The sequence below is a fragment of the Hibiscus syriacus genome, unplaced genomic scaffold, assembly GCF_006381635.1.
Source record: "Hibiscus syriacus cultivar Baekdansim isolate YM2019G1 unplaced genomic scaffold, ASM638163v2 tig00116989_pilon, whole genome shotgun sequence".
In the NCBI taxonomy this organism is placed as follows: domain Eukaryota; kingdom Viridiplantae; phylum Streptophyta; class Magnoliopsida; order Malvales; family Malvaceae; genus Hibiscus; species Hibiscus syriacus.
In genome coordinates this window covers 1,800,797-1,827,033 of record NW_024063508.1, presented here as the reverse complement: position 1 = coordinate 1,827,033, position 26,237 = coordinate 1,800,797, and the positions used below count along the sequence as shown (strand labels likewise).

Here is a 26,237-nt window from a genome sequence, read left to right as displayed (position 1 = left end):
GTTATTTTTTCTTCTTCTTTCTTCCTAGTCTCGTGCCCTCCATAGTCAAGATCGTAACCAAGCTCCCGAGTCAAGCAAGAACAAGGGCAAAGATAAAGTTGCCAAATAGAGGGACATCCTTAAAGCATACTAACGAGTCATACTAGGTGAGTGTATTTATTATGTGCTTATATTTTATGATAGTCATAGATGCATGTTGCTTAATGTACGTATTGTAATTACCGAATGGGCACTGTGTGTGCAACCTAAGAAATTCATAATAAGTTTATGATTTTTTTTATTGGCACTGTGTGTGCAACCCCACGTAATTCATAATTAGTTGTGAATTATTGTATTGTCACTACGTGTGCAAACTATAGAGTTTATAATGAATTGAAATAGTTAATTGATATTATGAATAATTATTAGAGTAGAAAATTGTTCTAAAATGAAAGACTAAATGCCTGGCTGTGCATTTGGCAGAAAGGTGCCAATAATGCAGTTTGATGAAAGGTTAAATGCCTTTGATATGAAAGACTAAATGTCTAGCTATGCATTTGGTAGAAAGGTGCCTATAATGCTAGTTAGATGAAATGTTAAATGCCTTTGAGATGAAATACTAAATACATAGCTGTGCATTTGCCAGAAAGGTTAAAATAATGCAGTTAGATGAAAGGTGCCAATAATGTAGTTAGATGAAATGTTAAATACCTTTGGGATGAAAGACTAAATGCCTAACTATGCATTTAACAGAAAGGTGCCAATAATGCCAATTAGATGAAAGGTTAAATGCCTTTGAGATGAAAGATTAAATGGCTAACTGTGCTTTTTGGCAAAAAGGTGCCATTAATGCAAGTTAGATATTAACTGTGCCCTTGGAAATACCCTTGGTTTCATACCAATTGTGTGAATGGCATGGAAGCTGGCAGTGGTCCCAAATTATTAGCCGGGCCAGGGGTTCACGTGAGGTGCATTGGATAAATGGCCATGTGACATCAACATTTTTTTCTCGTATTGCGTCAGACTGGCGAGATAAAACTTGCCTTGGCAAGAAAATTTGTTCATCACTGTCGTCGTCTTCTATTCAATTGGCCCTAGAAAATTAATTTGTCTCGGTAAATAAATTCTTCCTTAGTCATTTCCTGCATTATCACAATCAACAAACAACCTTTCACATCAGTAGCATCAGTTTAATCAAATAAACTTTGCCTTAGCAAAACTTATCCACCACATGAAAATATGTCCTAAATGCAACTTTATGCAGCTAAAATGCCATGTCAATGGCTTTTAGACAATCAATAACTTAAGTTAAAAGACCTAAAATATAGTCTTTTTACGAGTTAACAGTGATTACAAATGTGTTTTTCCTAAACCCTATTTTTAAATTAAGTTGATTCGATCCCCGCTAATAACCCCTAGTCAAAAAGCTTAACGATCGCTTCGACATGCAACATTTATATAATGAATCGAGTATTTCAACCTTACTTGGGTCATTTTGTGATAGATTTCATTGATGATTTTTTTTACTCACAATGAGATAAGGACCACGACCGCCATCTACGTATGGTACTTCATACACTTAAAGAGCGATGCATGTCAATTTTAGTAAGTGCAAGCTTTAGTTAACTGGGGTACGCTTCTTGTGTCATATGGTAGCCTCAAATGGAATTTAGGTAGACCCTCAAGCTGTGGTTTAGTGGGAACCTATAATATCCTAAATTTTGGCTAGTGATCAAAATGTAAATTTTAAAAATTTAGTGGCTAAAGTATAAATTTTGGAGAAGTTTAGGGACCAAAATGTAATTTTCAAAAGTTATATAATTTGGCTTTATAAATGAATAGTTCTCTACCCAAAAACTATATTTCATGGGTTTTAGATTTTTGATTTGGAGCTTGGATTAAAGGTTATTAAGCGATAAAATTCGATAAAATATTTGGATGATCGAATCGAATCAAAATTTTAGGAATCTTTGAAGGGAATAGAAGAATACTAAAAATATTATTTTCATAAATTAGAATGTTGAAATTTGACATGGATCATTCAAATTAAGATTAGTTTCCCAATAGTAACAATATGTAATTATAGCTTCGATAGTTGTATTGGTGGCCAGGTTTGAAGAGAAAAATGACTAAATTTGTGTCTAACTGTTTGGATTGCAAACAAGTTAAGGCAGAACATCAGATTTCTTCGGTTTGCTCGAGCCTATTCAGATATCATAATAGAAATAGGACATGGTAACCATGGACTTTGTGATTGGTTTACCAATAACGCACCAAAGGAATGACATAATATGGGTAGTAATTGATCGATTGACCAAGAAAGCTCATTTTCTTATGCTGCAGATAGATTTTACCCTAGATAGGTTAACTCTACTATACATTTGGGAGATAATGATACTTCATGGAGTATCTAAGTTGATTATTTCTAACAGAGATTCATGCTTACTTTGAGATATAATAGAGCACTTCATGAAGCCTTCTGTACACAATTCAAATTCAGCACCATTTTGCATTCGTAGACTGATGAACAGTTTGAGTGCTTGATTTAGACCTTAGAGGACATGATTTGGTGTCGCATCATCACTTTCTTGGTAGTTGGGAGGATCATTTTTGTTAGTACAACAACTACCAATATAGTATTCAAATAACTTTCTATTAAGCTTTGTAAGGTCGGAAATGTAGGACTTCCTTGTGTTGGAAAACTTCAACAAGTGGAAATTAGTTGCTCTTGATTTTATTCTAGAGATAGAAGAAAAGGCCTATTTGATTCAAAGAAGATTCTGGTAGACACTCGATAGGCAAAGATCTTATGCGGATCTAAAGTGTGAGGAGATAGAGTTTTTTCGTGGGGGACAAAGTAATTTTGAAAGTGTCACCATGGAGGAAGGTACTTTGTTTTGGGCGTAAAGATAAGTTGACCTTGTGTTTCATTGGAATTTATGAGGTACTTGACAGGATTGTTCGAGTAGCTTACTAATTAGTTTTTCCATCAGATATGGAGCGCCATGTATCAATGCTTAGGAGGTATCGTTTCGACTCATCCCATATCATTCCAATAGATCGAATCGAAGTTAGCCATGATATATTGTATATAGAAGAACCACTAAGGATCCTAGTGCAAGAGGTTAAGGAATTACAGAACAAGATGAATCTGCTAGTAAAGGTTCTTAGGAGGAATCGTGGCATCAAGGAGGCTATACAAATGTAATATTTGTATTTGTTCTATTTAGGTAAATTTAAAGGATAAAATTTCTTTTTAGAATCAAAGATTTGTAATATCACGAGTATCGAGATAGTAGATTCGATTTAACCCGAGTGAGTTTTGGGTGAATGTAATAGGCTACATAAAGAGTTGGGTTGTGTTGAGGTCGAATTGGCTTGGATTAAGCCTGAAAGCTTTTAAAAAGAATATTTTTGAATTGAGATCAAAGAAAGAAGGACTAAAGTAGTAATTAAGCCCCTTTTTAAAAATAATATTGATATCCATTAAGTTAAGTGAGGTAAAACATTGGGAAGAGAAGCAATTTCATTGTCGTTTTCCTCATCTTTCTCTCATTCATCCTCTTGTTCCATCAAATTGTACGTTTGCCAAAGGAACTAACTTTATTTTCTTCCATCCTTAGTATAAAATTTTGAAGGTAAGATCCTTAATTTCCTCATCTAGAGCTATCTTTTAAGCTCACCATTTCAAGATTTAACCATGGTGGACATGGTAGGGGTTTTAGAGGGTTTTGCGTTTTATGACATTAAGATGATTCCAATCCATTCCTAGATGTTGAGAAGCTTATTTCTACTCCTTTTAATACTTTAGATGAGTTGGTAACTCATTTCATTGCTTTTGATTAATGAAAGAATTTGAGAGAGCTTTAAAGGGGAAAAACAAAGAGAAGCTTATGCTTGGGCGACCATGAGGTATTTTCCAGCAACTAGGGTCAAGGTAACACACTCCTAACTCCTTTATAATGCTTGTAGATCAGTATATGTATATTGCTTGGATGTTTAAGTGTATGGGTGCATAACGAGTATCTTTGTGTTCATGAGGGAAATAGGGTGTTTTTATGTTTCTCATGCATGAAAATGCATATTATGATCCCTTTAAATTCTCATAAACTTTAAATAACAGTATTGATATTTTTGTCTAAAAGGCCAAAATTAAGGGGTTTGGTCTTATAGTATCAATACTCTGTTCACAGGGTATTAATATTGTTCTTGGGATATCAATATCGGGGGTGTGGTATCGATACCACCTCTAAGTTTCAAATTCTAATAGTCAAGTTTGGCATCGATACTCGATCAGTATCGATACCTCATAAAGGTGAAGTGTCGATACTCTAGGTAGGAGTATCGATATTGGTAGAAATTTCTAAACATCAGATCCAAATTTGATATCGGTACTTATAAGGCTACCAATACCCATAAGAGAGAAGTATTGATACTCCACCTGGGGGTATCAATCCTAGAAGCCTTTCCAAATTCCAGAATATGATTTCGGTACCAATACTCGGGGCAGTATCGATTTGAGATTGAGTATCACTACAATCGTAAAAAAATGACAAGAGGTATGTTTCACTTAGAAGGCCGAGTGAGGAATCTAAGGGTCAAAACTCTAATAATAAAAGCTTTCAAGTGGAAACCCTGAATAATTATGTAATAAGCATAAGTATATTATGAGGTAATATTCCGTAAGACTTATGCCATTGTTTGACACTAGGATAAACTTTTTTTATTCTTGAACTACTTGAATGAAGAGTGATCATCTAATTTATATATATGTGAAATATCCATATATATCCCCCCTCAGTGCTAGGACACTTTAGTATTAGTGCTAATGCACTTCCGTATCAATGCTAAGACACTTTAGTACTCATTCTAAGACACTTTAGCTATATGATGGCATTGTCACTATACTCCCTAACTTCAAACTGCACATGATACTTTGTTGCGATATATGCTTGATGCAATTCGTTGCTCTATGACTATAACTAATAACATACACTTTTGGTGGATGCATATAGTATAATTGAGCTATTTGTGTGCCACTGAGCTTGTAGCTCAACGTTTGAAAATATTTTTGTTCGTAGGTTCATAGGGGCTAATTCAAGGAGCTTATTGCCAGATTGTGGATTCCATATTCAATCGAGCTTCAAAGTATGTGTCGATTATTTTTGAGGTTATGTGTTTTATATATCTTATGTATAATTGAGTCATACCTCTTTTTGTTAAACTCGTATGTTTTGAGATGTTATATTGGGAGCTCCCCATTTTGTAAAACTTTGAATGCTACATTTTCAATTGTGGATTTTATGGATGTTTATCATGAGTAATGATTTAAAAAATGATAAACCACTTTAGCGATTTTATGTTATATTCAAATCTTTTTAATTTCTAGTCGGATCAAATTTGGGTGTTACAGTTGTGAGGTATGTTAACAAACAAAAGTTGAACATGTAGCTAAACTGTGACTTCTCCAACCCTTATTATTATGGGCCAACAGGCCGATCTTGTACTCGAGCCTGTAATTGAAAAGAAAATATATTTAATAAGAATTCATTTGATTTTGAACATACCTAATTCTAATAATAAAATATTAATAATAAATGGTACTGATAACAATAATAGTAATAAATATAATATTGTACTAATAACATATAATAAATAATATGTAAAACGAAATTTAAATTAACGTGGATGAAAATAGGTTTCTACAATAATATTATAGTTAAAAATTATAAAATGTAAGATTATATAATAGGATTATAGAATTATTAAATTAATTTTTTAAATGTAAAATTACAATATTTTTTGAGAGAATATAAAGTTACGTATAGAATGATTTATTAAATTATAAAAAATAAAATTATATTTTAATATTTACATATTATAATATAATATTTATGTTTTAAAATAATTTATTCTCTAAATAAATATAAATGGATTGAAATTTAAAATTATACTCGTTTGCGACATTAGATTATAGCTTACCAAGCTACCCATATACTGTATTCGTATTAAAAAAATTAAAATTATACTCTGAGATATATTTTTTTATTAAGTTGTATAAAATAATATTTTTATTAAAAAAAATTAATCAATTAATAATAAACATACATATTTATAAACGTAACTACTCAAACTCATTCTTTAAGAGCTTTTATCATTATATAATTTTAAATCCCTAGAATTTATCCCAAACAAACAGGCCACCTCTGATCCTGAGCACACTGTTCTGCCGGTTAGCCCAATCCGTTATATGCTGACCGCAACGACGACGTTTAAGTTCTTATTTGGAACTCTTCTCTTTACCCACAACGAATGACCCTGATCATTTGGAAGCACCAATGGACTACTCACAGAATACAGGTAACGCGTTAACTGATACGCGCTTCTCCGACCTTAATCCGCCTCTCTCCGGACCGGTAATCGAAGCCTTGTCTCTCGCTGGCTTTAATTTCTGTACCCCTGTCCAAGCTGCCACCATCCCGCTGCTATGTAGCTTCAAGGACGTAGCTGTGGACGCTGCCACCGGCTCTGGAAAAACCCTAGCTTTCCTTATCCCTATCGTAGAGATTCTTCGTCGATCCTCGTCTCCTCCCAAACGTCACCAGGTTCTTACCTATTCACTGAGCAAATTATTTTTGCGCTGCCTTGTAATTCGTTTGTATTATTTCTGCTGAGAAGAGACGGGGAAATTATTATATGAAAAGAAGAAGAAGAAAGCCTCTTTCTCTAAACCGCCTGCTTCTAAATGATAAAACAATTGTTTCTATTTGATGCTTGGAATTTTCTTATTTCATGTTTTGAATTTTCCGCAGGTCATGGGTATAGTTATATCACCTACAAGGGAGCTTTCGTCTCAAATATACAATGTAGCACAGCCTTTCATTTCGACGTTGTCTAATGTAAAGTCCATGCTTCTTGTCGGAGGTGCTGAAGTAAAAGCGGATATAAAGAAAATCGAGGAGGAAGGAGCCAATCTACTGATTGGCACGCCTGGTAGACTGTATGACATAATGGACCGGATGGATGCCTTGGATTTTCGTAGCCTTGAGGTTGTTATTCTTATTCAAATTGTTAGTTTGTTTTATCCTCACTAATTAATGTCAAAGACTCAAAAAGGGTAGAAAGAAATGTTTCCACATAATACCAGTTACTAAATACTAATTACCTAGATTCGTAGAATGTTTAGTTCGTCTATCACAGGTTTTGTTACTAAATGAGAATATGAGTATAGTTTTTTGTGCTATTCTTTTCATGAACTCCATGCATTTCTCTGTTGCTTTTTTGTTGGTGCAGATTCTGATTTTAGACGAGGCTGATAGGCTTCTGGATATGGGATTCCAGAAGCAGATCAACTCTATTATATCTCGTTTGCCAAAGCTTCGAAGAACTGGCCTTTTCTCGGCTACTCAAACAGAGGCAGTTGAAGAGCTATCTAAAGCAGGATTGAGGAATCCAGTGAGGATTGAAGTTAGAGCTGAGACGAAGTCACTAATCAATTCAGCTTCATCCGAGCAATTAGCTTCATCGAAAACACCTTCAGGCCTTCACCTTCAGGTATACAAAACTTTCATCTATTTCTGATTACCCTTAATTGATTGAATATTTTGGCTTTTCTGTTATGTTATTCTATGTCATCCTTTAGTCACAACTTCATTTATAAGGCCACCATGCTTGCATGTTCTAAAACAATTTTCTTTTTAGCAGCTCTAATCGTATTGGAATTTTCACTTATGTGTTTGTTTTATTTTCATTCTGCAGTACTTGGAATGTGATGCAGAGAAGAAAACATCACAGCTTGTTGATCTCCTCGTAAAAAATAAATCTAAAAAAGTCATAGTGTAAGATAACATGAAGATTTCCCTTATGGTATTCAATTTACAAAAATGACAAATAGGTTTTGTTAACATATGCAGATATTTCATGACTTGTGCTTGTGTTGATTATTGGGGAGTTGTTCTCCCGCGTCTCACGGCTTTGAAGGGATTCTCATTAATTGCTTTACATGGAAAGATGAAGCAGGTAAAATAAGAGTGTCAGTGTTGCCTGTCCATTAATAATTTGGATATATGCAACTCATTATATGTACCCTGACGTATTTACTCTTTTTCGATCTATAGACTGCAAGGGAGAAAGCCTTAGCTTCATTTACCTCTCTTTCAAGTGGCATTCTTCTATGTACAGATGTTGCAGCACGTGGGCTTGACATTCCTGGTGTCGATTTTATAGTACAGGTTGCTTAATAACTGAAAGCCATTTTAGTTTTACTAATAAATAACTATTTAAAAATTTCAGTTGAGGAAGATTCATTAACTTTATACTTTTGCTTGAATGTCAGATAGATGATTCATGTCTGTGGCTTATGTTATTGTTTCTTTTTGCAGTATGATCCCCCTCAAGATCCAAATGTGTTTATTCACAGAGTTGGGCGAACTGCTCGTTTGGGTAGACAAGGAAACGCCATTGTTTTTCTATTGCCGAAGGTGCATTATGTGCACAGATATTTCTTTGTTTGATTGTGTCATTTTTTGTAGGTTTATATTTTCTGATTAGGAATTTTTTATGTTGTTCTCTGTGCTTTTTCCCACCATTTTAATAAAGTTGATCAAATTGGAGGCATTTCTGCAGGAGGAAGTTTACGTAGATTTTTTGCGCATAAGAAGGGTTCCTCTTCAAGAAAGGAAATGTGTTGATGATGTTGCTGATGTTGTTCCTCAGGTAAAGAAATGTGTATTTTGATATCATCTTTTCCTTATGTACTGTATCATCATTTGTCCATCAATTTTTTTCTTTCAAAAATTTGTTTTAGATACGCTCTGCTGCAGTGAAAGATCGTGATGTCATGGAGAAAGGGCTTAGAGCATTTGTTTCCTTTATCCGTGCTTACAAAGAGCATCACTGCTCTTATATTTTCAGGTTCTAACTTTGTATTGACATTTTAGTCTGTTGCTGCCTGTCTTCCTCCCTCTTTGTTTAAGTTAATATATTTGTTATCCGACAGATGGAAAGAACTCGAAGTTGGGAAGTTAGGCACAGGATTTGGTCTGTTGCAGCTCCCTTCTATGTCTGAGGTGAAACACCATTCACTTTCCACCGAGGGTTTCACTCCAGTCGAGAACATCAATATGGAGGATATTAAGTATAAGTAAGAACTCTTTGGAATCTCCCAGCTATGCCTTATTGATAGTTAATTAATGGTTTGACTGGATTTATTGTCAATGAAATTTCTCGAGTATTTATGCTTCGTTAGCAGATTCCTTTCATTTGGAATTCCAACAAATTGCTCTTTTTATCAATGTTCCAACAGATGGGTTCACCTGCTGAACTTTTGGCATGTAGTCCAACCTTTTTATCTTCACCAATGCCATGCACATTAAATTTATCTGAACTATACTAGTAGCTAATTATGGTGATTATATAGGGATAAATCTCGTGAGAAACAGAGGAAGAAAAATATGCAAGCAAAGAAAGAACGAGAGCAACAAGAACCAAAATCCCAGAAGCCTAGAAAAGCCTCAATTGCTGAGGCACCCATCATGAGGAAGAAGACAGCTAAACAGAGGAGAGCTGCCCAAACAGTTGAAGATGAAGAGGAATTGACACGGGAATATCGACTGCTAAAAAAACTAAAAAAGGGGGCTATTGATGAAACTGAGTTTGCAAAGTTGACAGGAACTGAAGATTTAGTTTGAACTCTGATGTACTTTTTTGACTTGTCCCTTTCCCTTGGGAAAAGTTGGAGACAGATTGTTGTGTTTTTCTCGAAAACTAAATGCTCTTGACAGTGGATCTTCTTGGAAAGACATTAGAGACAAACAACAGCCGGCGGATTAAATTAATGTAACGGTGATATCCAAATCGATATAAATGCTATAAAAATCTGAATTTGTTTATTACACAATTCGATCCAAAGATTAGTCGAAGAACCTAGAAACACTGTTCAGGAAGACGGTACCATATCAAAACTTTCCTTCTAGGTATTATGTTCTTATGGTCTGCTTAACTATTTTACATTCATGGTTTCAGATTGACAGGTTATCAAAAGTGGACCACAAATGAGTCGTAAATGAGATTGACTCGATCAAAATTTGAGAAATACTCGACTTGAATGGACTCGATTCGAGTTTTTAACTAGTTAAACCAAGCTACTTGATACTCAACTCGAAAAACTGGTGAGTTGTTCGAAAATATAATATATTAAGATTTTACTTTTGTAAAAATAAATTTTTAATAATATTAGTATTTGTGCTGATTTTTTTTAAAAAAATTACAGTATAAGGTTTTCATATATTTAAGATTCAGGTTCGAGTTAAGTTTAAGATTTTTTTTCTTTTCGAGTTTTTACGAGCTTTATTTCATAATTTCGAGTTCGAGTTGAGTTTGAAAATTTTAGACTTGCGAGTTTTCGAATCGAGTCGAGCTCAACAATACTTCAGCTCGGCTCGTTTACAGCCCTAACTAGGATAATGATTTTCGAATACTCCCCGAATGACACTCTTTGAGCATTTACATAGTATATAATGCATGGTAATTTGCTCTATAATGCTGCCATTATATAAGAATATATGTTTCCTCATGTTTAACTTATATTTTGATATAACAAATATTTGTAAAATTGATTTTAGAGTTAATCAAATACTTCAAAAATAATTCGAAGTCTAAAATATCTTGAAAATTATACATTCTAAGTTGTTATATATATGAAATATTTTTTAGTCGATTAAAATATGTTTAAAGTGTTTAAAGCTTATAAAATATAAAATCACTATTCCATCACTATTTGTCACTAGTATTGTTCATAGTTTCGAAACCTCCTTGAAATTGTTTCAACGGTTTGATTTTCTTCAACGTTAATATTTTTAAGTAAAAATTTTGAAACTTCCATTGAAGTTTTGAAACTAAAAAAAGTATGTTTACAAATTTCGACACTTTCACAATAGTTTCGAAACTTTACACAAAGTTTCGAAACTTTATATTCAGGTGGTCTTAATTACATATTTTTAAATATTCCAACGATTAAAACTCTCTTCAATGGCCACGAACGGCTAGCAACTCATTTCGCACAATAAAAACACTCCAAGTACACATGAAGAAGATTACTACACCTATCCAAGCTTAAAGATAAAGAGAAAAGAGTTTTTCATTCTTATTTCTTTTATTTTCTCTTATATATAGTGTATTGAGCCTTATTGAATATCTTTTTTATCAATTCTTCGTGAGCTTCAATATTTTTAAACACCTACCTTATGAGGTATTTTTGTTTACCCAAATCAAAACTTGTAAAAGGGGAGTGGTTCTAGTTTAACCTTAGAAAAACTAAATAATTGTAAATGTTACACCTGATCGTTGAAAGGTAAGAAAAAATTAGTGAATTTGTGATGCAGGGGGATCCGAGACAGTTGATGTTGAGTTGTCAGGTTGCACCTTGATGGCGTTGAGATACCATGAGTTGGCAGATCAGCGCAAAGGCGGGATTTGATTGTGATATGTTCTTCATTGGGGCCGTTTTGAGAGTTTCAGTCTTTTGGCCATAACTTTGGCTACAGGTGTCGGAATCGTACATAAGACCCCAATTCAAAAAACTCCTTTCGACGTGCACGCTGTCCACATCGAGCATGGCTCTATGTGCCTCTTTTTTCAACCTCAAATTCTGCTGTTTTCCCCTCTGAATCACTAGTTTTATTTATTTTTTACTATTTATGGTAATATTTTGCTTGTCAGTTAGGAAGCCATTTTAAATCCGATTTGGGATGGATTTTTTGCAGATTGCTTATTTTATTTCGAATTTCAATTTAGAGTGATTTTCGAATTTTTGAATTTTTGGCAAAATTCGGATAAATACGATTTTTGGCTATAACAGTCCGCTTGTGGTATGATTTTCGTCATTGTTTGATTTTATAATAATCCATTAAACCTTAGAGACTTTTTTTCTCTGGTTTTGAGCGAATTTTCTCATGTGAATCATCTATTGGAACTAGCCTGCAGGATAATCGTTATCCTGTCCGGCGTCAATTTGTTGGAAATCCTTAATGTGGAGCTAAGGTAATGGATGTAAATTTTGTTTGACAAAGTCGAACCACTATGAATCTTGTGTCTAATTTTTATCTTTTATTGCTTCCTCACCAAAGATTTTTTAAAGGCCAGTTTTCCCTATTGGCGGTTTCCGATTGATCGATCTACCTTAACAATTTGTATTCGAGCGGGTCTCTATTGACATTTAACAACCTTGAGAAGGTATTTGGAGAGCTCTATAAGCTACTATAATAATTTGAATATGGAAATTCTTTTTCGCGTCAAAAACTCCACTTTTACTCCTTACTCTTTTGAAAATTCAAGTCATATATTGGAAATAATTTTCAAAAATTGTTACCAAGGGTTTCAGATTTTAATTGAGTTAAAATTTAATTTTTAATTATGCAATACCGATAATGCAAGAATGTTACCGATATTTTTATGCGGTATCGATACTAGTATTGATACTATTGGCCTAAAAATACTTAGTATTACTAATACTCCAAATAGGAGTATTGAAACTTCCTTTGTGATTTTGACAAACATAAATTCCAGTAGCATATTTTGGTATCGATACTGTGCAAGTATTGATACATGTATCAATACTCAAGTTGGAGTACCGATACTCGCCTCTCTCAATAGTCAAATATTTTGTATTTAATGCAGTTAGTACCGATACTCTAAGCACGAGTATCCGTACTCAAGGTGTTTGGGCAACATTTATTGTGGGAAATTTCTTCCCAACAACTCCATTAACTCCCACTTGAATGAAGAGGTATGAAAAACAAGATTCTAAGTCATTGTGAAGATAAGAGATAAAAAAGAAATCCAAAGCAATCACCTTGAGCTAAAATCAAAATTAACATTCTTTAATATTCTTTTTGCTTTCAAAGAATACTTTTGTACTCATTTGTTTTATTTTTCAAGTGTTCTTATTTGTTTTTGAATTGTGTAAACAATTTCATTGTGATATTTTTTATAAGTTTATAAATTTGTAATTTTTTCTTTGAGAGAGTGTCTCGAGAATTTGGGGTATGATTCTTGAGGGAGTTGTAAGGTTACACTTTGTCCTCAAAGGTTGATACAAATTAGTGAATTTGTAAAAGTCCTAAGTGTGGATAGCTAAGGTAGTGCATGTAGAATTTGGTTTAGAAAGTTGAACCACTCTAAAATTCTTTTGTTCATTTTTCAATTTCCCTTAAGCTTTTACAAAAGTTTTTATTTTCCAATTCACCCTCTCTTGGCAATTTCATCCTCTTGATTAACTCAACAATTAGTATCAAAGTTATTATCATTAGAAGGCTTAACATCCTCTTGATAAAATCCTTGTAAGAAGTCAATTATATCATCATCGATGCCCACTCCATCTTCTTACATAATTTTTGGTGAGTGTCAATCCATTTCAAAGCCTTTTTTTATTTTAGTGGTGCTAACAATTCTTACGGGAAGAATAGAATGATGTTATTCATTCAAGCAACCAATTATTCGACGTTAGATGTCATTAGATACGGAGCATTCATTCATTCCAAGATGAAAAGACAACTAATTGTACCGAAGGCTAAGTTAGAATGGACCGTTGAAGACCAAATACTCGTTCAACTCAGTGTCAATGCATTAATATCATATTTTGTGTACTAGACCCCGATGAGTATAATAGGTTATCTTCTTACTCAAGTGCAAAAGAGATTTGGGACAAGCTTGAAGTCACTCACGAGGGTACAACACAAGTGAAGAAATTGAAGATTGGAATTCTTACACTCAATTATGAGAATTTCAAAATGAAGGCCAGTGAAGACATTGATACCATGTCGGATTATTTTACCATCATCATCAACGAGTTTAAGGCCTTTGGGAAATTCTACACTAATGAAGAAATTATGAGAAAATTTCTTAATATATTGGGAATCCAAGAGGATGATATTGAGGAAGCTAAGGACTTGGAAGGTCTTACACTTAATGAGCTCATTGGATCCCTTTTCACAATGAGAGAGGACAAAAATGATGAAGAGAAGAAGGTGGAGAAGAAGAAAGATGGATTAATCTCAAGCCCACCAAGGAAGAGAATGATTCTATTGAAGAAGAATATAAAGAAATGACAATGTTTTCCAAACGATTTAAATTATTCATGTTGTAATACCCCAAATATCAGGTTAGTAACTATATTGAAGAGATTTAAAAGTTGGAGGATTAAATTGAATAAATGGAAAAGTATAAGAAATGATTTAGGAAATTGTGTTTAAGACCAATTAGTAAAAATGGAAGAATGAAAGGGGTATTTTGGTCCTTTAATAGGAAATGTATTTAAAATTATTTTAATTAGGGTATTTAAGAAGAGGAAAAAGGGGGAAGTTGAAAAACAAGCTAAGTCATCTTCTCTTCTCCTTCTTCTTGTGTTCTCGTGCTCTCCTCCATAACCAAAGGTAAGGCTTCATCTAGCTAGTTTTTCATTTAGTTTTTGGTTTGATCTTGAAACCTTAAGTGATGTAGAAGCTTAAGGAAGGGTTAAAGAGGATTAAAACTAAGAGATGGATGATTTATTTGAGATTGAAGAAAATGGGTTTTTGAATGATATGTAGAAATATGAGTTTTTATTGAGGTTTACAAGTATATTTGACTTGTCAAATAAGTAAATAAAAGATCAGAAGCATTGGATGTGATTAAAACATGTATGAAAAAGTAGTATGATTCTTGGTTGAGATGTTCTTTGGAGAATTTAGATGTTATAAGAAGCTAAATGGAGGAAAGTTAGTTGGGTTAAGTGATGTTAAGTTTAAGGGTATTGTTTGAGTTAAAAGTAAGAGATTTAAACGAAATTTGGGTAAAAATCAGACTGAAAAATGGAAAATTTGGGTAAGGGAATAGGTACTGGAAGAATAGTACCGATATTATAGGATTACAATAGGGAAATATGATGAACAATATCGATACTGACGCATTTAGTATCGATATTGTTGTGGGTATCGATACTAAGAGGAAAGTATCGATACCATGGATTCCAAAATGCAGAAATGGTATCGATACTAAAAGGGAGTATCAGTACCATAGTATATAAGTATCGATGTCATGGTAGGGGTACCGATACTATTGAGCCTGGAAAATTTAAGATATGATGAATTTTGGTAGAAATTGAATATAATAGTACTTTTGAGTATTATTAAAAGAATAGTTGTTAGAGAGTATACTAACATTAGTATGGTATGTACACTTAATGGATGCTTGTATAGATCATAACCAAACTCTTGAGTTAAGCAAGAAAAAAGGCAAAGATAAAGTTGCCGAATAGTCGGACATCATTACAGCATACTAGCAAGGCATATCAGGTGAGTGCATTTATTGTACTTGTAATAAAAGAACGAAGACACACGATGAGTTAACTTTGAATGTTTTGTTAAATGTATGTTTTACAACATTTTGGTATATTTTCATAACGTATATAGGAATGATATTATTAATAAGTTTTAGAGTATGTACTGCTCTATAATGAAAGTTAAATGCATAACGGTGCATTTTTTGCATAAAAGGTGCCACTAATAAAAGTTAAATGCATAACGCTGTATTTCGACATAAAAGGTGCCACTATTGAAAGTTAAATGCATAACAGTGCATTTCGACATAAAAGGTGCCACTTGTAACAACCCGAAAATTTCAAAATAATATTTAATTGGGAATTGAGGTTTTAATTGTGAAAATTGGTGGATTTTTGGGGACTAAATTGGAAGTTTTTAAAACTTGTAGCTTGTTTTAGAGTTAAAGAAAATTTAGGGACCAAGCCCTGAATTTACCCAAAAAATTAGGTATTTGGTTTAATATATATGATATATGCGTGAATTGGGTTCTGAAAATCAGAACCCAATTCCTCCCAAATTTCCATTTCCTTACCTCAACTTCCGACGACGATTCCGACACCGTCCGAATTTCGATCGTCGTTTTGAATGTACCATCGTGTTCGTTATCGAGTCAGGAACAATCCCCTCAATTTAATTGAAGCGAAACGTTGCCAAACGTCGTGAATTTCAAGTCAAAGCATCGACGTTTTTTTTAAGCTCAATCGCCTAGAAAATCCTAAATTCATCACCGATCGTTGCTCCGTTTACGACACCTCCCGCACCATCGTGTTCCTTGTGCCGTTCCGAGTCCGCCGGTGTCATCCTCGATCTCCGTTGACGGCGGCGCGCGGGGAGGTCGATCACTCAAAGATTCGGCCAAGTCGAAAACGAGCTCTCCACACGCAAAATAATTTTTAGAAATTTTTCCGTGATTTTTAGAGCCCCGGAGGACGTCGCACGCGCCACACGCATCGCCGCAGGCGAGTGAACGCTGGAAATCGGTTTTGACCGGTTTGACCGGTTTGACCGGCAACGACCTGTTTACCCGACCCGTTGACCCGACCCGACCCGTTGACCGTTGACCGGTGCTATTCTGGGAATTAATTCGAAATGGGTGCTATTTTGGTAATTTTTTTTAAAAAGGGTGCTATTTGTGTAAAACGTTTGACAGTTTGTTGACCTCCTTTGACCAGAACTTTGACTGGCTTTGACCAGCTATTAAACGACCTTTGTTTTCGACCAAGAATACCTATCCTGATAGTTTTCGACATAAAGGTGCATTTTGACATAAAAGGTATCACTAATGAAAGTTAAATGCACAACGGTGCATTTTCGACATAAAATGTACCACTCATGGTATTCATAAAAGGTGAATGATCATTTTAGTATTTCGGTGCAATACATGTACCTTACATTCTTATTTAACATACATTGGGACAAATAAAGGATAATTGGGAAAAATAAAGGATAATTGGGAAAAATAAAGGATATTTGGGAAAAATATACAGAAAGATAGGTATGTTGGGCATACTAAGAATAGTTATGATGACTATATGAACAAAACTTGGTTTAACTGACATGGTTAACCATGATATGATTATGTATGAATTTCAGTTTATTACATTATATTTTCCTCACTAAGTAAATACTTAGCGTGTGTTAATTCTATGCGTATGTAAGAGAAAAGACTAGCCGTGTAAGGAATGCAACAGAAGCTATCATCAATCCAATGTTGACTCATCAGTAACAGTAGGTCAATCATGTCTAATTTGAAAATTAGTTGGCATGCATTTTGAATTTAAGAAAAATGCTCTGGAATGTACTAAAGTGATAATTTTTCATAATATGTAGTAAATAATGTTTTATTATTATTTCAAAATGTTTTTTTTTTGAAAAAAAAAATTTATGGGTTTTACAAATAAGTAAATGTCTTTAAAATTCATGTGAAACAAATGAATTGTGTACGAAAATGTATACGGGAAATGGGTGTTACATTTACTGGTATCAGAGTTATATGTTTAACTTATTGTTGGCCGAAATCGGGTTTATTTGACTTTAAAAAAGATTACATGCCTCTAAGATTGTCAAGGTTACTGATATGGTGTCATTATAGTGTGATTGATGTCACTCCTTACTAACTTTAGTGTTATTATTATGTATGTCCTAGAAGATGTCGGAATCTTCGAACTCGAAAAAGAGCAATCGAACGAGGAAATAGAGAAGGATCCGGTAGCGAAAGCAATGAGAATAATAGTGATCATCTAATTCCATCCGTGAATGCTAGTGCACCTGATCAGGGTATGACAGTGCCTGAGTTTGGAGCTTTTATGCGATCTTTCAATGCTATTCTGACTAGATTCCAACCTCCTACTCCTCCCCCTGCTCCTTCAGTACCGAGGATGTTGATCCCAAAAGTGTTGAAGAGTTTAGGAGCTCACGAGTTCTGGGGAGAAGAGGATGAAGGTCCTATGGAGGCTGATTTATGGTTAATGATGTTATGGTAATGATTGAAAGTCTTCACTGCTCGGAGTCGGAAAATATGGGTGGAGCTATATCTTTACTTTGGCGATCAGCTCGAGTATGGTGGTCAAATACTACAATGTATTCTCCACCAAAGCAAGTGACTTGGCAGTTCTTCCTGGAGGAATTTAAGATCAAGTATGTTGGTGAGCAGTTTAGACGAGCGATACTGCTAAAGTTCCTTAATTTGAAATAAGGTGATCAAGAAGTTCATGAGTACGAGGCTGAATACAACAAGTTAAGCTATTTTTCTATTGAGTTAGTTCCCAATGATAAGGCTCGACATGATTGGTTCATTGAAGGTTTGAGGCCAAAGTTGAAAGAGATGATGTTGGCTTTGAACTTGCCTAGCTTGCAAGAAGTAATAAACCGAGACAAGGCTATTGAAAGAGCAGAATAGGAGACCCTAGCAGCAGAGTACAGACGAGGAAAAGAGTTGGAACACTATCAACTCCCCATCATGTTAAGAGAGGCAAGGGCTCAAGTTCCCGATAAACTAATAGAGATGTTTATGCTACAACTTCGTAGAAAACTAAACAATCCTAGTCTTTTGCTGCTAGTTCAGGTAGAGCAACTGGAGAGAAAACTCAATGTCATACATGTGGCAAATTTCATAGTGGAGTATGCAGATTTCTCAGTGGAGCTTGTTTCCAGTGTGGTGAAACTGGTCACTTTGTCCAAAACTATCCTAATAAATCAGGGGACAATTCAACATAATATGAGAGATCAGTGGAAACTTTTAATAGAAGTAGAGAAAGAGGTAGATCCAGAGGAAAATGTGAATCAATGTCGCGACAAGATACTCGGGAGTCACCAGAATTTATAATATTAAGACCAATGAGATCGGGATGACCCGTAGATCTTAACAGGTACATTCCATCTTTTTGATGAACCTGTATTTGTTTTAGTTGACCCTGGTTCAACAAACTCATATATTAGTACAAAGTTTGTTAGAGCTAGAGAAATTCTTTTAGAACCAATTGGTAGTGAGATGATAGTGGTAAACTCTATGGGTCACAATGCGAGAGTAACGCAGGTATGTAGAAAATGCTCGATAAAGATTCAAGGGATTGTGTTCCTGACAAACTTAATGGAGTTACATTTTGATGAGTTTGAAATCATTTTGGGCATGTATTGGTTATCTCCACATCATGGATGGGTTAATTTCCGCAAGAAATAATTATTTTTTAAGGATACGGAAGACTCTGAAATAGTAGTGATCGTGAAAAAGCGAAATCCCCATCCAATGTGAAATCACCATGACTAAAAGAAAATGATGTCAAAGGGATTCATAGATTTTCTAGCTAATGTGATAGACACTTGAATATCAGAAGTGAGAGTAGATGATATTCCAACGGTTCGGGAGTTTCCAGATGTTTTTCATAAGAGTTACCAGAGTTACCTCTAGACCGCGAGGTGGAATTCCATATTGAGGTTTACCCTGGTTCCAAACCTATTTCTATGGCTCCAATGGTGTTAAGAGAATTAAAAGCCTAATTGCAAGAGCTACTCAATAAGGGATTTGTCAGACTCAGTGTTTCTCCTTGGGGAGCAACTGTTCTTTTTATGAAAAAGAGTGATGAGTTTATGCGATATGCATCGACCATCGTCAGTTAAACAAAGTAATGATAAAGAATAAGTATCCTCTTTCGAGGATTTATTATCTATTCGATCAATTTAAAGGCACAGTAACGTTCTCTAAGATAGACCCGAGGTTGGGGTACCACCAATTGAAGATAAAAGAGGATGATATTTCGAAGACATCTTTTTGGAATCGGTATGGACACTACAAATTTATGGTAATGCCATTTGGATTGACTAATGCTCCTGCATCATTTATGGACTTGATGAACAGAGTATTCCAACCTTACTTGGATCAATTCGTGATGGTATTTATAGATGATATTTTGTTGTATTCCAAGTCAAAAGAGGAACATGATGCTCATCTTCGAGTGGTTCTTCAAATTCTTTGAGAAAAGAAGTTGTATGCCAAATTGTCCAAGTGTGAATTTTGGTTAGCTGAAATTGCTTTCATTGGCCATATAGTCTCCATAGAAGGCATAAGAGTAGATCATAAAAATATTCAAACTATAGTGGATTAGTAACCTTCAAAGAATATTTATGAAGTTCAGAGTTTCTCGAGGCTTGCTAGTTATTATAGACAGTTCGTGAAGAACTTCTCAATGTTATCTTCACCGCTAACTAAGTTGTCGTGGAAAGATTTCATTTTGTTTGGTCGGAGAAATGCTAAGAAAGTTTTGAAATGCTAAAGAGAATCATAACAGAGGCCCCAGTACTTGTAGAACCTGAGTCGGGTAAAGACTATGTTGTCTCTAGTGATGCATCTCATAAGGGGTTGGGATGTGTGCTTATGCAAGATGGAAAAGTTGTGGGTTATGCCTCAAGACAACTGAAAAATCATGAGAGAAATTACCCGACACATAACTTGGAATTGGGAGCAGTTGTGTTTGCTTTAAAAATTTTGCATCATTATCTATACGGTCATTGATACCATATTTATACAGATCACAAGAGTCTAAAGTACTTGCTGACTAAAAAAGAATTGAACTTGAGACAGAGAAGATGGATCGAGATTTTAAAAGATTATGATTTGATCATCGATTATCATCCCGGAAAGGCTAATGTTGTAGCGGATGCACTTTGCCAAAAGACTTTTACCATTCTATGGGCTTTGGATGCGCGTATGTATTTAAAGGAAGATGGTGCCTTGATTTATGAACTCAAGCTAAAGCTGATGCTTTTGGATCGGATAAAAGAGTTGCAAGGACAAGATGGAAAATGTTTGACTAGAATTGCTCAAGTAGAAAAAGACGGGGCCAAAGACTTGGAACTAATGAATGATGGATGTTTTTATTATCGTGGAAGACTTTACATTCCAGATAATGAAGAATTAAGAAAATATATTCTCTCCGAGGCACATTACAGTCCCTTCACAATGCACCCAGGCGGAAATAAGATGTATCAAGATATAACGAGTCGTTATTGGTGGGATGGCATTAAAAGAGTTGTATCCCTGACATGTCAATAAGTGAAAGCTGAACATCAAGTGCTTTCTGGATTACTACAACTGATATGCATCCCTGAGTGGAAGTGGGAATGAGTTACAGTGGATTTTTTCGGGGCTACCTTGGTCACCAGGTAAAAAGGACTCGATATGGGTAATTGTGGACAAATTGACCAAGACAACTCACTTTATTCTAGTTTGGGTAGATTAATTGATGGATAAATATGCAGAATTTATATAAAAGAGATAGTTTGGCTGTATGGAGTGCCTATATCAATCGTGTATGATCGATACCCAAGGTTTACTTCAAGATTCTGGAAGTCCTTGCATGAGGCATTGGGTACACGATTGAATTTTAGAACAACTTTTCATCCGCAGAAAGATGGGCAATCAGAACGAACTACTCATGTATTAGAGGATATGTTAAGGGTATGTGTGATTGAGTTCAAAGGATCATGGGAAAGGTATTTTTCTTTAGGAGAATTTGCTTAGTATAACAGTTACCAATCGAGTATTAAGATGGCCCCATACGATGCCTTGTATGGTAGAAACTGCATAACACCCTTAAATTGATTTGAACTAAAAGATCAAGATCTGGTTGGCATGGATTTGATGAAGGAAATGGAGGAAAAGGTGAAAATTATCCAAGATAATCTGATGATAGCCTCTGTTCAACATAAATATTATGCTGATTTGAAAAGAAAATAAATTGAATTTTAAGAGGGAGACAATGTATTTCTGAAAGTGTTGCCTTGGAAGAAAGTATTGTGATTTGGGCAAACGAAAACTGAGTCTGAGATTCATTGGACCTTATAAGATTTTGAAAAGGGTTGGACCAGTAGCTTATCATTTAGGTTTGCCTCCTGATATGGACAAGATCCACAATGTCTTTCACGTGTTGATGCTTAGAAAGAGCTGATCAGATCCATCACATATTATCACACCAGAAGAAATAGAGATCCGACCAGATCTGACTTACGAGGAAGAACCAGTGCCGATGTTGGCTAAAGAAAGTAAAGAGCTGCGTAAAAAAAAGATTCCTCTAGTTAAAGTACATTGGCAAAACCATAAGGTAGAAGAAACGACTTGGGAAAGAGAGGAGGACATGAGGAAACAATTTCCATACCTCTTTGTATCAGGTAATTCTTTAAATTTGAAGACAAATTTTCTTAAGAGGGAGAATTGTAATACCCCGAATATCAAGTCGGTGACTTTATTGAAGAGATTTAAAAGTTGGAGGATTAAATTGAATAGATGGTAAAGTATAAGAAATGATTTAGGAAATTGTGTTTAAGACCAATTAGTAAAAATAGAAGAATGAAAGGGGTATTTTTCTCCTTTAATAGGAAATATATTTAAAATTATTTTAATTAGGGTATTTAATAAGAGGAAAAAGGGGGAAGTTGAAAAACAAGCTAAGTCATCTTCTCTTCTCTTTCTTCTCGTGTTCCCATGCTCTCCTCCATAGCCAAAGGTAAGGCTTCATCTAGCTAGTTTTCCTTTAGTTTTTGGTTTGATCTTGAAACCTTAACTGGTGTGGAAGCATAAGTAAGGGTTAAAGAGGATAAAAACTAAGAGATGGATGATTCATTTGAGATTGAAGAAAATGAGTTTTTGAATGATATGTTGAAATATGAGTTTTTATTGAGATTTACAAGTATATTTGACTTGTCAAATAAGTAAATAAAAGATCAGAAGCATTAGATGTGATTAAAAAATGTATGAAAAAGTAGTATGATTCTTGGTTGAGATGTTCTTTGGAGAATTTAGATGTTATAAGAAGCTAAATAAAGGAAAGTTAGTTGGGTTAAGTAATGTTAAGTTTAAGGGTATTGTTTGAGGTAAAAGTAAGATATTTAAACGAAATTTGGGTAAAACTCAGGCTGAAAAATGGAAAATATGGGTAAGGGTATCGATACTGGAAGAACAGTACATATACTATAGGTTTAAAATTGGGGAAGTATGATGAACAATATTGAAACTGATGCAATTAGTATCGTTAGTGCTGTGGGTATTGATACTAAGAGGAAGGTATCAATACCATGTATTCCAGAATGCAAAAATGATATCGATACTGAAAGGGAGTATCAATACCATAGTATAGAAGTATCGATACTATGGTAGGGGTACCGATACTATTGAGCCATAAAATTTTAAGATAGGATGAATTTTGATAGAAATTGAATATATTAGTACTTTTGAGTATTATTAAAAGTATAAATGTTAGAGAGTATACTAACATTGGTATGGTATGTACACTTAATGAATGGTTATAGATCATAACCAAGCTTCTGAGTCAATCAGGAAAAAAGGAAAAATATAAAGTTGCTGAATAGTCGGAAATTATTACAACATACTAGCAAGGAATATCAGGTGAGTGCATTTATTGTACTAGTAATAAAAGAAAGAAGACTCACGATGAGTCAATTTTGAATATTTTGTAAGAGGAATGATATTATGATTAAGTTTTAGAGTATGAATTGCTCTATAATGAAAGTTTAATGCATAAATGTGCATTTTTGACATAAAAGTGCCACTAATGAAAGTTAAATGCATAACGGTGTATTTCGGCATAAAAAGTGTCACTAATGAAAGTTAAATGCATAACAAAGGTGTATTTCGGCATAAAATGTGCCACTAATGAAAGTTAAATGCATAATGGTGCATTTTCAACATAAAAGGTGCCACTCATGGTATTCATAAAAAGTGAATGACCATTTCGACACTTCGGTGCAATGCATGTACCGTACATTCTTATTTAACATACATTTGGCGTAATAAAGGATAACTAGGAAAAATATACAAAAAGTTAGGTATGCTGGGCATATTAAGAATATTTATGATGACTATAAGAACAAAACATTGTTTAACTAACATGCTTAATGATTTTTATGAAGTATACAATTTAGTTCGTACTTCAATAATGATGATATGCTTATGTATGAATTTCAGTTCATTTACATTATATTTTCCTCACTAAGTAAATACTTAGCGTGTGTTAATTTCACGCTTAGGTAAGAGCAAAGACAGCTGATCATCAATCCAAGGTTGACTCATCAGTAACAGTAGGACAATCATGTTTATTTTGAAAATTAGTTGGCATGTATTTTGAATTTAAGAAAAATGCTCTGAAATGTATTAAAGTGATAATTTTGTGTATATGTTACAAAGAATGTTTTATTATTATATCAAAATGTTTTGTTTTATTTTCGAAACAAAAATTTATGGGTTTTACAAAAAAATAAATGTTTTTAAAAGTCCTGCGACACCTATGACTTGTATATGGAAATGTATACAGTAAATGGGTGTTACACATGTAGTCCAACAAAAGAAGAATATTTCAAACAAAAGAGGGTTTTAAGAATAAATCTCAGGAGAAAGACCCCACTATTTATTATAAGTCCAAGAAATCAGAACATATCAACTTTAAGTGTCCCCAATTGAAGAAGAAAGGGTCAATAAGAAGGCACAAAAGATACATGGAGTGATGAATAATGCTCAATGAAGAAGAACATTAAGTAGCCAACTTGTATTTTATGGCCATTGAGGGAGAAACTAAACGTAACCTCTAGTTCATCCAATTTAAATGGGAATTCTTTTGATGAACTACAAGAGGCCTATGATGAACTGGCCTTATAATTTAAGGTCATGATTTCAAAGAATAAGAAAATATTTAAAAAATGAAGAATGGAAATTATTTATTAGCTAAGACCAATAGTGAACTTGAAAGTAAGACTAAAGATATGCAAGTCAAACTTGACAAGTTTGAAAAGAAAAATCAAGATTTGCATAACTTACTTTTCAAAATTCATGATGATCTCAAAGCTTCTTTAACAATGTTGGATCAAATCATTTTCAAAAGGGTCAAACTTTGAAATCCAATTATGTTAAAAATAGCTTTAGATAATACAAGCATAGAGGTCCCCAAAGAACCTTAAATGGGAAAGTTGTTAGGATCATGTCCTATAAAAATGGATACCTAAGGGGACTAGATTATTGGGAACTAATGCCATTAGACCCAAAAGAATTTAGGTACCAAAAGTAAAAAAAATTAATCTATATTTGTAGGTGGAGGAGCATTGCTACAAGAGACAAAATGTATGCAAAAATTCTTGGTACCTTGATAATATATGCTCAAGTCATATGACTAGTGAGAAGAACTGTTTCAAAGAGGTCAAACCTAAAAGTAGAGGAGAAGTAACTTTTGGTGACAACTCTAAAGGCCACCTAAAATAAATCAATTCAATTGGTAATAATTCTTCCATTTTAACTGAAAATGTGTTATATGTTAATGGTTTGAAACATAATCTACATAGTATCAGTCAATTGTATGATAAAGGATACAATATCATTTTTATGTCTAATGGTTGTAATGTAACATCCCATACCTGGTCTGGGAGACATACCCGAATAACTAAGCATACATTCAGTTCCAATTATGTTGGACAAAAGAAAAACCTAAATCATGCGAACTATGTGGTAGCATACAAATTTAAATCAAACAAGCTTGTGAGACATTTTAACAAAAAATATTCGAAACATGTAATCATGCATCAAACAGAACGGAGCAAACATATCGCAACAAACAGTCGGGGTAAAACAATCATTTTAACTCAATTCAAGGTCAATTAGTCAAATTGAGTTTGCCATTCCTTATTATCAATCCTCAATTAACAACATGCAAATTTTTAGTTCATTCGAATCGCAAACGAGTAATTGATTAAACTTACGAGTCTAAGGACTTAAATGTAAACAATTCAAAAGTCGCACAAAGTCAACAAACATGCAATTGAAGTTCCTAATATGAAATTAAATATATTTAAAGAGTGATAAAGTAAGTCCCAACAAATTTTGAATTACCCTCTATAATTAATTAGCAGTTCAATTTTTGGACCTTTTTTGTACTCACAACATTTAAAGAACATACTGAGACTAATGAACACTTCAAACCTTTAATGAATGCAATTCCATCTTTTTCCATCGGGCTCAATAGAGAAGGGATCAATCCTTTTTTAAAAGGGATTGATCCTTTTTGAGAGGGATCAATACTTTTTCACGGGGAATCAATCATTTGCTAGATAGTAAGTATATGATAGATCATTTCCCCTAAGAGATCGATCCTTCTACTGGAAAAGTACAGAATTCTCAAGAACATGCATTTTTAAATTGCCAAACATCCATATAAAAGTTACTATAAGCTAGCATTATGATTGTATACTATCAATACACTTTATATATATCAAAATACATGTATAGCATGCTTCATAACGCATATCAACACATCATTCAAGAAATTGTCATCAAAAGTCAAATATTGTATAAATGTTCATCTATAGTATGCCACCTACTCAACTTTTTCATTTTGGGTTTACTTTATC

The 26,237-nt window shown here is 34.0% G+C and overlaps 1 protein-coding gene across 1 annotated transcript; it reads left to right on the top strand.

The window, feature by feature from the left end:
• Window positions 1-6,291: 6,291 nt before the first annotated feature.
• LOC120193132 (DEAD-box ATP-dependent RNA helicase 18-like) lies at window positions 6,292-9,763 on the top strand. Its single transcript, XM_039195732.1, has 11 exons — window positions 6,292-6,584; window positions 6,792-7,028; window positions 7,273-7,533; window positions 7,738-7,817; window positions 7,893-7,998; window positions 8,097-8,210; window positions 8,361-8,459; window positions 8,605-8,694; window positions 8,786-8,892; window positions 8,978-9,121; window positions 9,398-9,763. The coding sequence occupies exons 1-11, from the start codon at window positions 6,318-6,320 to the stop codon at window positions 9,666-9,668; spliced, it is 1,776 nt and encodes a 591-aa protein (XP_039051663.1). The 5' UTR covers window positions 6,292-6,317; the 3' UTR covers window positions 9,669-9,763.
• The last annotated feature ends 16,474 nt before the right edge of the window (window positions 9,764-26,237 follow it).